The sequence below is a fragment of the Rattus norvegicus genome, chromosome 6 (assembly GCF_021556685.1).
Source record: "Rattus norvegicus strain SHRSP/BbbUtx chromosome 6, alternate assembly SHRSP_T2T, whole genome shotgun sequence".
In the NCBI taxonomy this organism is placed as follows: domain Eukaryota; kingdom Metazoa; phylum Chordata; class Mammalia; order Rodentia; family Muridae; genus Rattus; species Rattus norvegicus.
The window spans coordinates 94,618,233-94,632,323 of record NC_141539.1 but is presented as its reverse complement, the minus strand read 5'-3'; the positions used below and the strand labels follow the sequence as shown (position 1 = coordinate 94,632,323).

The 14,091-nt window shown below is 44.0% G+C and overlaps 1 protein-coding gene across 2 annotated transcripts in view; it reads left to right on the top strand.

Annotated features, from left to right (window-relative positions):
* The window catches only part of Map4k5 (mitogen-activated protein kinase kinase kinase kinase 5), a 93,351-nt gene that overhangs the window by 74,368 nt on the left and 4,892 nt on the right, over positions 1-14,091 (top strand). The window contains exons 23-29 of one of the 2 annotated variants that reach the window (NM_001192016.2): positions 1,027-1,029; positions 1,378-1,492; positions 2,045-2,103; positions 3,648-3,751; positions 4,121-4,298; positions 9,193-9,261; positions 11,203-11,295. In NM_001192016.2, the coding sequence (NP_001178945.1) occupies positions 1,027-1,029; positions 1,378-1,492; positions 2,045-2,103; positions 3,648-3,751; positions 4,121-4,298; positions 9,193-9,261; positions 11,203-11,295 (621 nt within the window). The remainder of the gene's footprint in view (positions 1-1,026; positions 1,030-1,377; positions 1,493-2,044; positions 2,104-3,647; positions 3,752-4,120; positions 4,299-9,192; positions 9,262-11,202; positions 11,296-14,091) is intronic. The other variant, XM_087554387.1, reaches the window with a different exon arrangement.

Here is a 14,091-nt window from a genome sequence, read left to right as displayed (position 1 = left end):
GAGAACGGGCAGAATGCCCCCAGCCCCGAAATTTGACCTTCATGTCCTTGACCAGGCGGTTCAGCTTAGTGAAGGAAATCCACTCCTTGTCTAATACTTTCCCTCCATGAGTGCCATGGCCCCTAAGATCACTGTGGAAGGAAGCCGCCTGGGCCTCCCGGGTCCCCAGCCTCTCCCGCTGCACATCTGAGCGGCAATTCTGAATTTCATCAGTAGAATAATAATCTCTGTAACTCTTGCCACTTTTATCATTAGACATAGCTTTAAAACCATACACAGTATACCTTATATTCTGGTGAAATAGCATGGGATAACAAGGAATAGTTTTTGATTAATTCATTCTATAATGTAGTTAGAATTGCTCCTAAAACAGCATGAGTGTCAGAGCAAGTCCCTGTGAATAGGAAGGAGGAGGGAAAGAAAGGTGCTATATTGACCAGAATGTTTCTCTCCTGAGAAAACACAGAGATTGTTGGAGGATGAATAGCTGTGTGGTGCGTTTCTGCTGGTAAAAGGGGTAATGTTGTTATGATCAGATGATGTTTGCGTGTATCTCCTGCCAAGCATAGCTAGTGTGTAATATGTACGGGTTGTACATCAACCCGTACACTGTACTAGGGCTCATAGTACTGGCCTATTTCACTTTTTCTTTTATTACAGTCTATACATTTAAAATTTATTCACAATTTTAATTGAAGGTAATCCTATGGCTTATTGATAGATAAATGTGTCCGGAAGAGATAAGCACAGCCTTGCAGAACTTTCCGTGTTGTCTGTACTCTTGGAACTGCTCGTAACACGTGTGCACAGTGTTTAACAGTTTCTCTTTCTCTACAAGATTCAAAGATTACATTTATCTTCCTAGATTACCTATTTGTCAAACATGTCTAAACAGAATTATCCACTTGCTTAAAAATAAGTGTACCCATTACTTTCAAAATAATACTAACCAGGTCTGTTTGTTGTGTTTTTGCATGTTTTTCTGTTTTGCTTGGTCCTTGAACCTTACTGGACTCGTCACCTTAGAAGGTAATTGCACTTTTAAAAAAGAATTTGGCAGTTTTTTGTTGTTATTGTTTTGTTTTGTTTGTTTGTTTGTTTCTTGGGGTTTGTTTGGGTTTTTTTGTTTTTTTTTTTTTGTTTTTTGTTTTTGTTTTTGTTTTTGAGACAGGGCTTTACTGTATAGCTCTGGCTATCCTGGAACTCACCATATAGATTGGAGTGGCCTTGAACTCGGATCCACCTGCCTCTGCCTCCTCATTTCTGGACTAAAGACGTGTGCCACCATGCTCAGCTAGCTGCATATTCTTTTACTTGAAAATTGTCTTTTTCGAATGAAATTTATTATAGTAAAAGTAACTTCTTTCTTTTTCACAGGAAAAACCTTTCAGCTCTACTCTCACAACCTTATCGCTTTGTTTGAACAAGCCAAAAAGCCAGGGTTAGCCGCCCACATCCAGACTCACAGGTTTCCTGACCGCATTCTGCCAAGGTACAGACCTACCACTTAGATCCTACTGGGGGTGACAGTATGTGTCTTCTTTTCCAGCTGCCAGTGCTCCTTGTCTAGTGAAACAGCTTCCCTTTTTTAATTTACATGTTATCCAGACTATAAGTAATTCATATTTGTACATGAAAATCATATATGGAAGTTTTATAACAAATTCTTTATTCTATAAAGTCATAGTCTTTTTTTTTTTTTTTCTTTTCTTTTTTTCGGAGCTGGGGACCAAACCCAGGGCCTTGCTCTTGCTAGGCAAGCGCTCTACCACTGAGCTAAATCCCCAACCCCTAAAGTCATAGTCTTTTTTTTTTTTTCTATTCTTTTTTTCGGAGCTGGGGACCGAACCCAGGGCCTTGTGCTTCCTAGGCAAGCGCTCTACCACTGAGCTAAATCCCCAACCCCCTAAAGTCATAGTCTTAAAGTCAGAGTCCAGGGTGATTTTTTTTTTAAGCCCCTTCCTGTTTGATCCCTATATAGTGGTTCATATGTCACCACATGGGGGCCACAAGAGAGTCCATTCATAGTGTCTTATATTTTCAGAAAATTTGCCTTAACAACAAAGATTCCTGATACAAAAGGATGCCACAAATGCTGTATAGGTGAGTAAATGCCTTCTTAAACTAGATGGTTAGAACTTTAATATCTTTCAAATTACTTGAGGAATCTCATAGTATAAATAATAGGAAAAGTCAATATGGGAGCTTAACCAGTTGTGCATAGCGTCATCCACACAACCCCAGATTACCCCAAATTCAGCAGTTGCTGGAAGAACTCCAGAGGTCACTGACAGGTGTAATGTCCATGGTTGTGACTGCAGGGCAGAGCACAGGACTGCTAGGCTGCAGTGGTGACATGCTGTTGTCCCTTGTGGTGTGGCTGGGTGGCGGCTCACGTAACATTACCAGTCAGGTGTTGGTTCACGAATTCAGACTTTGTACTGGGGCTCCATCGTTTAGGTGTGAGATTACCCACATTGCTAGTCTCATTCCTAGCCCTTCTGGTGATTCGCTAATGCTGGGTGAGCCAAAGCCGCCTCCCAGTCACACTGTTGGTCTTTCCGGCGTGACCAGCTCCTCATACTGGAATTATCTGGTGCTGGTGGCCCCACCCAAGTTACGTTGTTAGAATAAGACATGATGTTCAAGCCTGGCACCCCAAAGGTTCCAGAAGTTCCGTGGGTGTTGCTGAGAGAGGAATAATAGAGGGGCTTGAAGCAGAGGTGCATTCCTTACCACAGAACCATCACTCTTACCCTTAAATAGTGCTTGACTCTCCCTATGTCCCAGGGAGCCACAGAACCTAGAATCAGATCTAGGCCCTATCTCTTCGAATCTTGAATTTCTAACGTCCGGGAGTTATTTGTTTGCCTGATCAATATTCATCTTCATGAAGATACTCCATAGAACAAAATATTCATCTACAGTGTACTCTGGCTACAGTCATGTGTCACTTCATGGTGTGTATATCACTGGGCAATTTAACCTTGCACATACACAAACCAAGTGATTTGTCACCAAGTAACGTCATCTGTAACCACCATGATATACTCAAGCCTTCACTGACTGACATGCTACACAGTATGTGACCATACACCCCAATTCTAGCTTCCTAGAGAGAATTGATGAGAATCATGTGCCTGTTGTCATCCCAAGGTCTATGGCTCAGAAAGGTCTAGAAGCCTACAGTCTTAAGACTTGATGCAGTTCTGCAGAACAAGTGCCTACTCACATAACCTTTGTATGTTATGGTTGATAGCAATCACCGGGGAAAGACAGACCTTAGGAATTTATGTAGATTTCAATCAAGGATGGCCCAGAAAGGTGGATTATTATATGTATTGATTCACATCACATGCTGCTGAGGCTTCCTTGCACCAGCAATTGACTTCATTAAAAAATAAGTCACAAGTTGAGTGAAATAATGCACATCTATAATCCCAGTGCTCGGGAGGCAGAGGCAGGGGCCTCTCTGTGAGTTCCAGACCAGCCAGAGCTACACAGTGAGACCCTGTGTAGAAAGGTGAATAGAAGGGCCTTTAGGTGAATGTAGGACAACTGTTACTTTACCTAAACTAATTATGTTTTCTCACCAAAGGAAATTCAGTGATGTGTATGTGGCTAGGATTTTATTTCTTTCTTTTCAGTTAGAAACCCTTACACGGGACATAAATACCTCTGCGGAGCCTTGCAATCTGGAATCGTTCTGCTTCAGTGGTATGAACCGATGCAGAAGTTCATGTTGATAAAGGTACATGTGGCTTCTTACTTCTTCCTTCCTGAGAAAGCACTGTGTGTAACTACAGTCGGCTAAAGCTGTAATTACTACTGTTAGGAACAGCCTAACAGAGTTAGCAGGAAGTGTGTGTGCGATGTGTTGTGTTCTTAGTAATATCGTCTCTGTAACTTCCTGTTACTTCATAAGCTTCTGGAATCATTGTAGCCACAGATGTTAATGTGACCAGTCCTCTTAAGTTTCTCTGAACAACATTCTTGCTCATCATCACAGAGAAGCGAGCTTTTATAGAACCAGGCAGGGTAAGGGCCAGCCTTTCAGCTGACGTCATACCACACAGTACAATCGGGAGATTGCTGTATTTCTCTTGCTTGTTTGTTGCAGCATTTTGACTTTCCTTTGCCAAGTCCACTGAATGTGTTTGAAATGCTGGTGATACCAGAGCAGGAGTACCCCATGGTTTGTGTGGCCATCAGCAAAGGGACAGAGTCAAACCAAGTAGTTCAGTTTGAGACAATCAACTTGAACTCTGCATCGTCCTGGTTTACAGAAATTGGTGCAGGTGAGTGTTTTTCACATTATGTTATATTCATGCTTTTACCCATATCAGAGGCAGAGACTTAAGTTCAACCATTGTGGGCTTCTAATACAAATAAAAGCGTAGGGACTGGAGAGACGGCTCAGTGAGTGAGTGCACTGGCTGCTCTTCCAGAGGACCCAGGTTCAAGGTCTAACACCCACTGGCAGCTCATGGCCTGTTGCAGGAGATCCAATCCCTCATACAGACATACATGCAAGCAGAACATCAATGGATATAATATACAAATAAATTATTTAAAAAATAAAAATAATGTAAGCATAATTTCTAAGTAAAAAATTATCTAGGTTTTTAAATAATAAGAAATTATCTACATGTAGTTCGTGATCTGTGTACCCGACGGCCGTTTGTTTGTTTGTTTGTTTGTGTAATACACATAACTGTGGAAGTCAGCTGTCTCCTTCCACTGTGTGAGTTCTAGGTATGGAAATTAGGTTGTCAGTCTTGACAGCAAGAATCTCATTGCCCCCTTAACAAAGGAAATTTTAAATAAATTCATTTTACTGAATATCTTAGGGTTTTACTGCTGTGAACAGACACCATGACCAAGGCAAGTCTTATAAGGACAACATTTAATTGGGACTGGCTTACAGGTTCAGAGGTTCGGTCCATTATCATCAAGGCATGACAGCATCCAGGCAGGCCTGGTGCAGGAGGAGCTGCGAGTTCTACATCTTCATCAGAAGGCAGCCAGCAGAATACTGACTTCCAGGCAGCTGGGATGAGAAACTTAAAACAGTGACACACCTACTCCAACAGGGCTACACCTTCTAATCCTGCCACTCCCTGAGCCGAGCATATACAAACCACCACACTGAAGAAGTTTTAAATATTCCTGACATTTAAGAATCTGAGCTGTTGACAGACTAGAGAGCTAGCACCATGGTTAAGGTTCAATTCCCAGCATTCAAAAAGATCGGCTCACAGCCATCTGTATCTCTAGTTCCAGAGGGTCTGATGCCCTCTTCTGGCCTCCATGGGCACCAGTCAATGCCTGTGATACATAGGTACCTCTATAGGCATATTCATATACATAAACAAAATAATTTTTTTAATTGCAAGTCTGAATTGTTACCAGTTTGTCTATGGTCTTACTAAATAAGTAATTATGTTTTATAGTATATTCTTAATTTTTTATTAGCATCTCAAACTGGAAACATTCCCTTTTGTCCCTGCCCTGTTTGTGCTGTCCTTCCTCTCCACCTTTACCCTCAGAGGGTGGCTTTTTCAGACATGGATAGAAGCTTCTGAAGTGGCCTTTAAGCGTTTCCATTGGAACACTCATTGTTCTTTCCATGCTTCACTGGTTAATGTAGACTTTATCACGCGTGTCAGTGAAAGCCCTGAAAGGATGGGGAAATTTTTCTCAAAGTTTGTAAGTTTGGGAAAATCAGGCCTGAATACATTTGTCAAATGAGAACAGAACCCAGTGCCCCAACCAATGCGGCTATGCAAGTCAGTACAGTCGAGAGATATCATCTCATGTCTGTTCAGACAGCTGTCGCCAAAAAGATAGGACAGCAACAGACTGTGAGGGTGCAGAGAGGAGCTGCTGCAGGGATTCAGTCATGTAGCCTTTATGGAAAACAGTCCGGGGGCTTTTCAGAAGGCTGGAATTAGAACTGCTATGTCACCCAGCAGTTTCTCTATTGGGTATGTATTCTGTTCCAGAGAAAATAAAATCAGTATAATGGGAAGAGAGCTGCCTACACATGCTCATTCTAACATTCCTCACAATAACCGAGAGGGGGAAACCAATCACCGTAGATTGATGTCAGCAGATGGGTAGGTAAAGAAAACATGGCGCCTGCCTCTACACTGTGGCGTATTTCTCAACCATTAAAATATGTGAACATGTGCTGGGTGTGAGGGCACATGCCTGTCCTCTCTGCACTCAGGAGACCAAGATAAGGGGACAAACAGCCAGGCACCCTGAGCTCCATACAGGGACCTCGCTACAGGGAAGGATGAGAATGAAGCTAACTCGAATGTGGGTAACACGTTAAATGAAGTGTTAGTCAAAGGAAGGTGCCGTGTGCTCTCACCTGCAGACCCTGAGAGCAGCGATCCTTGCAAGTCAAGTAGGGTTAGGTTCCTCAGGAAGTCTGTATGGTGTGCACGGTCGGGGCTGTGGTGGCCTGGTATTCTATAGCCCATAGGGTAGCTGGTTAACAACAGTTAAATCTCTGTTTCAAAAGCGCTACCAGTGAGGATTTTGAAGAATTAATGTTTAAATCTATGGAATATATGAATTGAGAGGGAGTCCTTGTTTTCCTGTTTGTTGTGCTGTGTTTTGTCATTTGTCAGTCCTGGTTGAATAGGCCACTTTTAAACAGAATTCAAGCAGACTTGACTTGTGGCAGTTTCATCTCGACCAGTGTTACAGTCTTCACTACATTGTGGGGAGCTGTGTTACAGGATTGCGCAGCTTCTTGACTTTCAGTAGCTTACATTAAGTATCCTGACTAGAAGAGCTAGCATTGACCCCATATTAATGTCCCTTTCAGAGTAAGCTTAGCATGTAGCTCACTTGTAGTTCCGTGACTAGCATGCACAAGGACTGTGTTCAATCCCACACATTACAGTGAAAACTCAGTGTGACCCAGAGATGTCCTCCTGTCATAACATGATTTTAGGGTATAGCCACGTTGTGGTTGCCTAAAAAGTAACACTACCGCCATAGTCCGTTTCAGTCAACAAGCCTGATATTATGTCGCTCACAGATTTTCTGAAAATTTAACAGACGTGCAAGCCTTGAACTGTGAATTCCCGCTGTGTAGCTAGCCCAAGCTGTAATTCCCAGTAAGGGGAAAGAAGAAAGCCACTCTCACCTGGACCTCCCCCTTCTCTGTGCTCTTAATGGCGTCTGCAGTGGGGAGTGCGCTTCCTATGAAGTTCCTGTCCCCGAGTGAGCAGCCAAAATACAAATGAGGCTCGGTTAGGAAGTACCACAAAAGGTGGCCGTGAATCAGCTTATTAAAAACGTGCTTAGGCCAGGCATGGGGGGTCTGGGGCGTGCCTTTAGCTTGAGCATTCTGGAGCCAAGAGTAGGCAGTGCTACCTAGTGAAAGCCTGTCTCGACAAGAACTGAAAATAACAAGAACAAAACCCAAATGATCTTTTCCCATAGTCCAGCATTGAGATTGTTGCAGTTACCCCACAGCAACTCACACCCCCTTCCTTCCTTCCTTTCTTCAGGATGGTGTGAGGGTCATTACATTTCCTTATGCCAGAAATTTATTGAGTCTTCTTTGGAATCTCAGAATTTGAGTTGGTTTTTGGGATTTTGTTGTGGTCTCGTGCCTTAGGTGTCACATTGTGTCCACCTTTAACATTGTCTCAGTGAAAATGAAAACAGTCCAGTAAGTGCTTTCTGAGCAGAGCCAGGCCTCTGAGGTTGTCATCAGCGCCTCCTTGCACACGGGCAAGGCACCCTTTCTAGTCCAGCTTTCGTCCACATTAGGCTTTGCTTTCACGAATAACTATTAATCCACCCCCACCTATGTTTGTCATTGAGCCAAGAGCCTTCAGCTGGTAAATTGGTAGCCCTGACATGGGCTCTGTCCTTGGAGTCCTTCCTTTGCAGATCTGGACTCACTGCTGCATGGTCCTGGACTCTGAGGGTAGCCCTCAACATGGTCAGCTGTTGGTATTTGTTGAGTGAATGAATGAGCATAGATTAGCTAAGAAAAAGTACATCTGGTGTGCTGCGTGCGCTTCATCGGTTGTCTTGACCAGGCTGTGAACGGTGCTGCTCAGTGATGTGTCTGTAAGGACTGCATGCCTGCTGTGGAAACTGATGACAAGACTGCTCCATGTGTGCTTGAGGAAGAACTTTATCGTAGATATGAGAGAGGAAGCAGAGGTGTCTGGGAGAGTCCAGAGCAGAGAGAGGAAGAAAGAGACTGACAGACTTGGCCAGCGCCATCTCTGCAAGAGAGGGGACATTAGCAGAGGGAGAAAATGAGAAAGCCCATGAGACGCCCAACAGGAATAGAGTGCCCTGAGGAGAACCAGTAGCTGCAGTGGGGGAGCCCAGGAGCTAGAGGGAGTTTTGGGGAGGAAGGAGAGGAGGACTGGGGTGCCAGCGTGACTCTGAAGGTTGTGACTGGTGCTGTGGTGCTGGGAAGCCTTTATGTACTCACAGGACCACAGTAGCCATGTGTCCCTTCCTCCAGGGGAGAGGGAGATGACTCGCTCCTCTAGGTTCATACGTTCCTGAGGTGTGCTGGCTTCTGTCTAGTGGCCAGAAGTCCTCCTGTATGGATACAGACAGGGTGAGCTCAGTTCTGGATCTTCTGACAGCCTTTAGGGTTTGGGAATGGGAAAGTGGACTTGACAGCGTCCATCTCTTGTGAGTATAGAACAAAACCTAACCATTGTATGCACATCTCGTCCTTCCTTCCACATACCTGCCCTCCCCCTCCTCCTCCCCCTCACCACCCTCCTCCCCCTCCTCCCCCTCATACCCCTCATACCCCTCCTCCCCCTCCTCCCTCTCCTCCCCCTCACCACCCTCCTCCCTCTCCTCCCCCTCACCACCCTCCTCCCCCTCCTCCCCCTCACCACCCTCCTCCCCCTCACCACCCTCCTCCCCCTCATCACGGCAGCCCACCCTTCTAGAACAACAGAGGTAATTAGAGCAGTACGGCGTTCTTAGCTCAGGCTTCCGTGTCAGAGCTGAGCTGATGTTTGTTCTCCTAAACTGAGGTACTTTTTTTTTTTTTTTGCAATACCATAACAAGATGCAGTTTTTGCCATATTTCAAAGAGTAAATCACAGCGAGATTCAGACTTTGCTGGTTTTCTAGGCCCGCTTTACTGAAGTGTGTTGTTAACTGTAACCTTTCCCCACCTAGGCAGCCAGCAGCTGGACTCCATTCACGTGACGCAGCTGGAGAGAGACACTGTTCTGGTGTGTTTGGACAGTAAGTGTTATTTTAAAGTTTATTTTGAGTGTACTACTTGGTAAAGCAACCCCTTTAGTGAAATTAAGCTGTTATTCAGGCTCGTCGTCTTTGAGTGACCTGATTGTCGTGACTCAGCAGCTAAATTCACTGAGTAGCCCTGTCCCCCTCTCAGGGATAAACTGTCACCTGTCACTGTAACTTTGAGAGTAGAAGACCACAGTAAAGTATGATCATGGACTCACTTACCATGAACTTCTGGAGGCTCGTCAGGTCTGACGCACTCAGACACATGCTACCCTTGATCTGTTAGCAGGAAACATGTTATTAATGGGAGCATGTTGCAGCATAAGCAGGGAAGGCAGAAACAACAGCTTAGCAGGCATGTACTTTGATTTTACAGAGGAGGCACTCGGTTCTTAAAACCCAGCTTCCCTTTCTGCAGTAAGTGTTACAGGATGGTCTGTACCCGGTCTTGGGAGGATTATATTTGGAACATGGCTATGCATTTTGCTTTTAGTGGCCAAACTACCTGGATGTGCAAAGTCATCCAGTAACATAGCCGAGTAACCCGAAGCCTTCAGGGCTTCACTCCTTGCCCTCCCTTGGTGAGGGACTTGACTCTAGATACCTGTCAGGCAGAAGTGCTACAAAGTTATCTATAAGGCAACTGCATCATTGTTTTTAACTCCTAATAGATACCGATGTGTTTATAAAAAGACAAAGAGAGGATATGTCCCGGGTCCCTCGTTCAATCTCGGGTTTTGGCACCAATGTTGTGTTAATAAAAAGGATAAAAAGAGGGGAATTATGTTCTATGGGGGTCTGGGGGCAGGGGTTGCCACAGTGGGCCCATGCTGAGACATCCCTAATCCCTGAGGGACCAGCCATAGGAAGGTATAGTATAGAATGGAGTTTATTCAGGGCATGGGGAAGGGAGTTAAGAGGTTAGTAGAGGGAGAGAAAGTAGAGTAGAGGCCGGCCATGAGCATGAGGAGAAAGGAGAGGAGGGGAGTAGAGAGAGAAGGGACAAAGGGGCAAGAGAGAACAAGAGAGTGAGGACAAGCAAGCGGCCCCTTTTATAGGTCAGGCATGCCTGGCTCTTGCCTGGTCACTGTGAGGGTGGAGCTTAGGCAGAATGCTAACAGATACAGATGTGTTATTAGCATAACACATAAGTGTGACAAGAATCCCCAGAGGGCTAAGGCTTTCCTGCTGAACCGTGCACACACGTCTGTGAATCATCAAAGGAAGACCTCCATGTCATAACATATATTGTAACAGTCTTAAGAACACCTTGATTAACAAGACTCCCTGCTCCCTGACTAAACCAGTTTCTGTTTTTACAGACATAATTTTGAAAAGTCTGTTCCCAGCTCTGTGATTTGTGAGTGGGTTTCGGTAGACAGCAGTGGGGACAGGCTTGTCATCTCAGACTGTGGGAGTGGGGGGCTGAAAATTGAAGTGTTTTTTAAGTCTCCTTGAGCTAATGTGAGGAAATCAGAAAGCAGAGGGAGCAAAGGGACAGAGGCCATGTTTGCTTGTCCCCATCCCAGATCACCCTGGGGAGAACTGGCCCGTGTGCCCTGAAACACTGGGGCTCCTGTGGCCAGTCGGGAGTTGCTGCAAGTGCTATTTGATAAATACACTGGGATTTGTAAGGGGAAAAAAATCACAACTTGTTGCTAAATATTCAAACATCAAAGTAGCCACTTTTAAAAAATGAAGATATTCACTATATGTTCTGGAATTTTAAAAATAGCAAAGTCCCACCTATTGAAAAAAAGGCACCGTTAACTATGTCTTTTAAAACATTCATGGTGATTCGTTACTGGGCATACCCAAAACAAGATAAATCTTTGAACTTTATTAAGCATATTATTTGCTACTTCTGTAAAGTGCATTATATTTATTTTAAGAAATTTTCATCTCTAGTCTTAACCTTTTTTTATTTCTTTTAAGAATTTGTAAAAATTGTAAATCTACAAGGAAAGCTGAAACCCAGTAAGAAGCTGGCGTCTGAGCTCAGTTTTGACTTCCGCATTGAGTCCGTGGGTGAGTCTGCCCCTCTGCTGCTGACCTCGGGTAACTGGTGGCTTTGACCGTGCTCTTGCTGAGAGTGTAAGCCGCAGCTGGCTCGTAGCTCTGAGCCGAGAGAAACACCGTCATTGCAGCAGCCAGTTCCTGTGGCGGGCGCTTTCTAAGTTCTCAACTAATTTCATTTTGATTTTTTGTTTGTTTGTCTCATATGTATAATTCTTTGATCACGGTGCCCTCCCTGGGCATTGGTTTTTAAATATGCTCTATATTCCCAGTGTTGTACCAAGTGAATTACACTTTTCCCCACTCTCCGTGAAGGTACGTGTGTGAAGTGACCCTGTGTTAGGCACACTGTACTTCTTTATCACTAGAATCTAGTTTCTGTGTTGATGGCTACTGTTTTAGATCTGTTTTTACCTAAATAGTGAGTGTGGGGCTGAAGCGATGCTTCCAAGGATAAGAGCTCAGAGTTCAGTTCCACTACAAGGCCACATGTGGCTGCTCATGACTGTCTGTAACTCCAGTTCCAGGGGACCTAATTCCTATTCTGGCCTCCAGGGACCCTGCACACATGTGATACACAGACATGCATGCAGACAAAGCACCCATACACATAAAATAAAAATAAATGCATCTCTGGGCTAGAGAAGTGGCTCAGCACTTCTCAGCACCTGTTGTTCTTGGAGAAGACCTAGGTTCAATTCTCTGTCCTCTTATTTTAGCTCACAACCACCCATAGCACCAGTTCCTAGGGGTCCAACAGGTACATGTGTGGTACACATACATGAATGTAAGCAAAACATTCACCCACATTCTGGGCAGTGGTGGCGCGTGCCTTTAATCCCAGCACTCGGGAGGCAGAGGCAGGTGGATCCAGGGACAACCAGAGCTACAAAGAGAAACTCTGTGCCCCAAAAAACAAAACATAATAACAGCAAATAAAATTTACACACATAAAAGTAAATCTTTTTTTTTAATTATAAATAAATAAATAGTAAGTTTCCCTCAGGCTGTAGGAAGGAGTGTGTCATTTTAGTTTGCTTCCTCCTTGTCCTTTACTTTATACTGCTCATTGGTTTTATGATTTTGGTTGGCTGTGGTGTGCAGGCTTTTGAACCCCAGCCCCCCCTGGGCAGCAGAGGTGGGTTCTCTGTGAGCCTGAGGTTTCAGACAACAAAGAAGGTAAAGTCAGCCCCACTGCTATCCTTTTGCTGGTGTGTCAGCATTCTCCCCAGAGAATAGAAGTTGTGAGAAAAATATGATGGATCCAAACATTTATTGTACTATAAAAGAAATATATAATGTGTATTATATAGTTACCTGTATTATATATGGCTTTGAAAAATGTCTCTAACTACTTAAAAACTTTCTGGATTTTATTTTTTTGTTTTTGGGGTTTTGTTTTGTTTTTGTTTTTATTCTAACCTAAGCTTCTCATATTAAGCTAGAATTTTCTTATAGCACAGTGGGTAAGGGGCACAGGTTATAGCTTGCTCAGTGGTACTCCATGAGGACTCTGGGCACTAGCCTAACCCCAAGATGAATACAATGTGTTGTGCTGTCGTGTAACGGGTGGTAGGAAAATACCTTGCTTGCAATGAAAATTTAAGTTGCTGAAGCAAAAAACCTAAACTATCTGAAGACAGGGAGAAGGGACTTTTGGAATCTTGTTTCTTCTTACCTGTCATACTGCATGTCAGGCTCTAGGACATAATGTCCTCAAGGAGTGTGGCGTAGACCCTGGGCCTCCTAGCTGAGACACTGCTGTCACACGCGCTCTACTGTCTGGAGAATTTTTATTGTTGCACAGAAGTTTCCTAAATGGCCTTGAGCTCATTTTGGTAAACCTTAAACCGGTAACAGGGACCCTCTCAGAGGCCCTTTAAATCATGTCTCAAAAACAAGACAAGTAATTGGGTTCCTCACTGTCACGTCTGCTGGGACATGTGGTCTGGCATCGCCAAGTTCTCCTGTCCCTGTTAGGCTGGGTTGCACACCACGTCCTTACTGTTCTGAGGAGAAGCAGGGTATCCATGCTTTGTCTGGCATGCACAAACCTTCGATTTGCTCTCTAGCACAAGGAAAAAGAAAAGTAATTTTGAATCTTTTCCACCATTATGTTTATTTATTTTTGTGGTTTTCTAATTCTAGTTACAAGAATAGTCAGCAAAATACTAAGATATTCGTTTAGCCACTGACTGAGGTCATAATATTCAACATGTGATTAAATTTTGGGTTATGAAGTGGGTTTGATTTTTTTTAATCAATTCTATAATATGAAAATATGAACATAAAAGTTACCTGCTTGATAGCTATTTGAATAACTTCTTTTAAATCCAAAACCCACCACATGTTTTTATTGTTTGAATCACTTAAACCGGAAGATGCAGCATATGGAAGAGAGGTCGGTGGCCAATATTCAGCTTCTCAGAAGTCAGCCCGGTTGGAGGAATGCCTATAGCACACATCTCTGACAGCTGCCTGACTGTCTCAGTAAATTACTTGAGTTTAGACTCCTTAGTCACAAAAATGTGGAGCAGTACTGGTCTAGACAGTGGAATGTTGCCCCAGGCACTTGAAAAGCCTCGCATTATCATCTGTGAGGAAATTAGGGAGGGGCAGAAAGATGGCTCAGTGCTGCAGAGCACAGGCTGCAACCAGTTTCCCAGCCTCAGGCTTTCAGGCCTGTAACTCCAGGTCCAGGGAGATCCCCTGCCTCTGGTCTCTTCAGACACCCGCATGCACACACATCACACACACAAACATTTGCACAATTATAAGGAATAAAAGTAAATCTTTTCTAAAAAACAA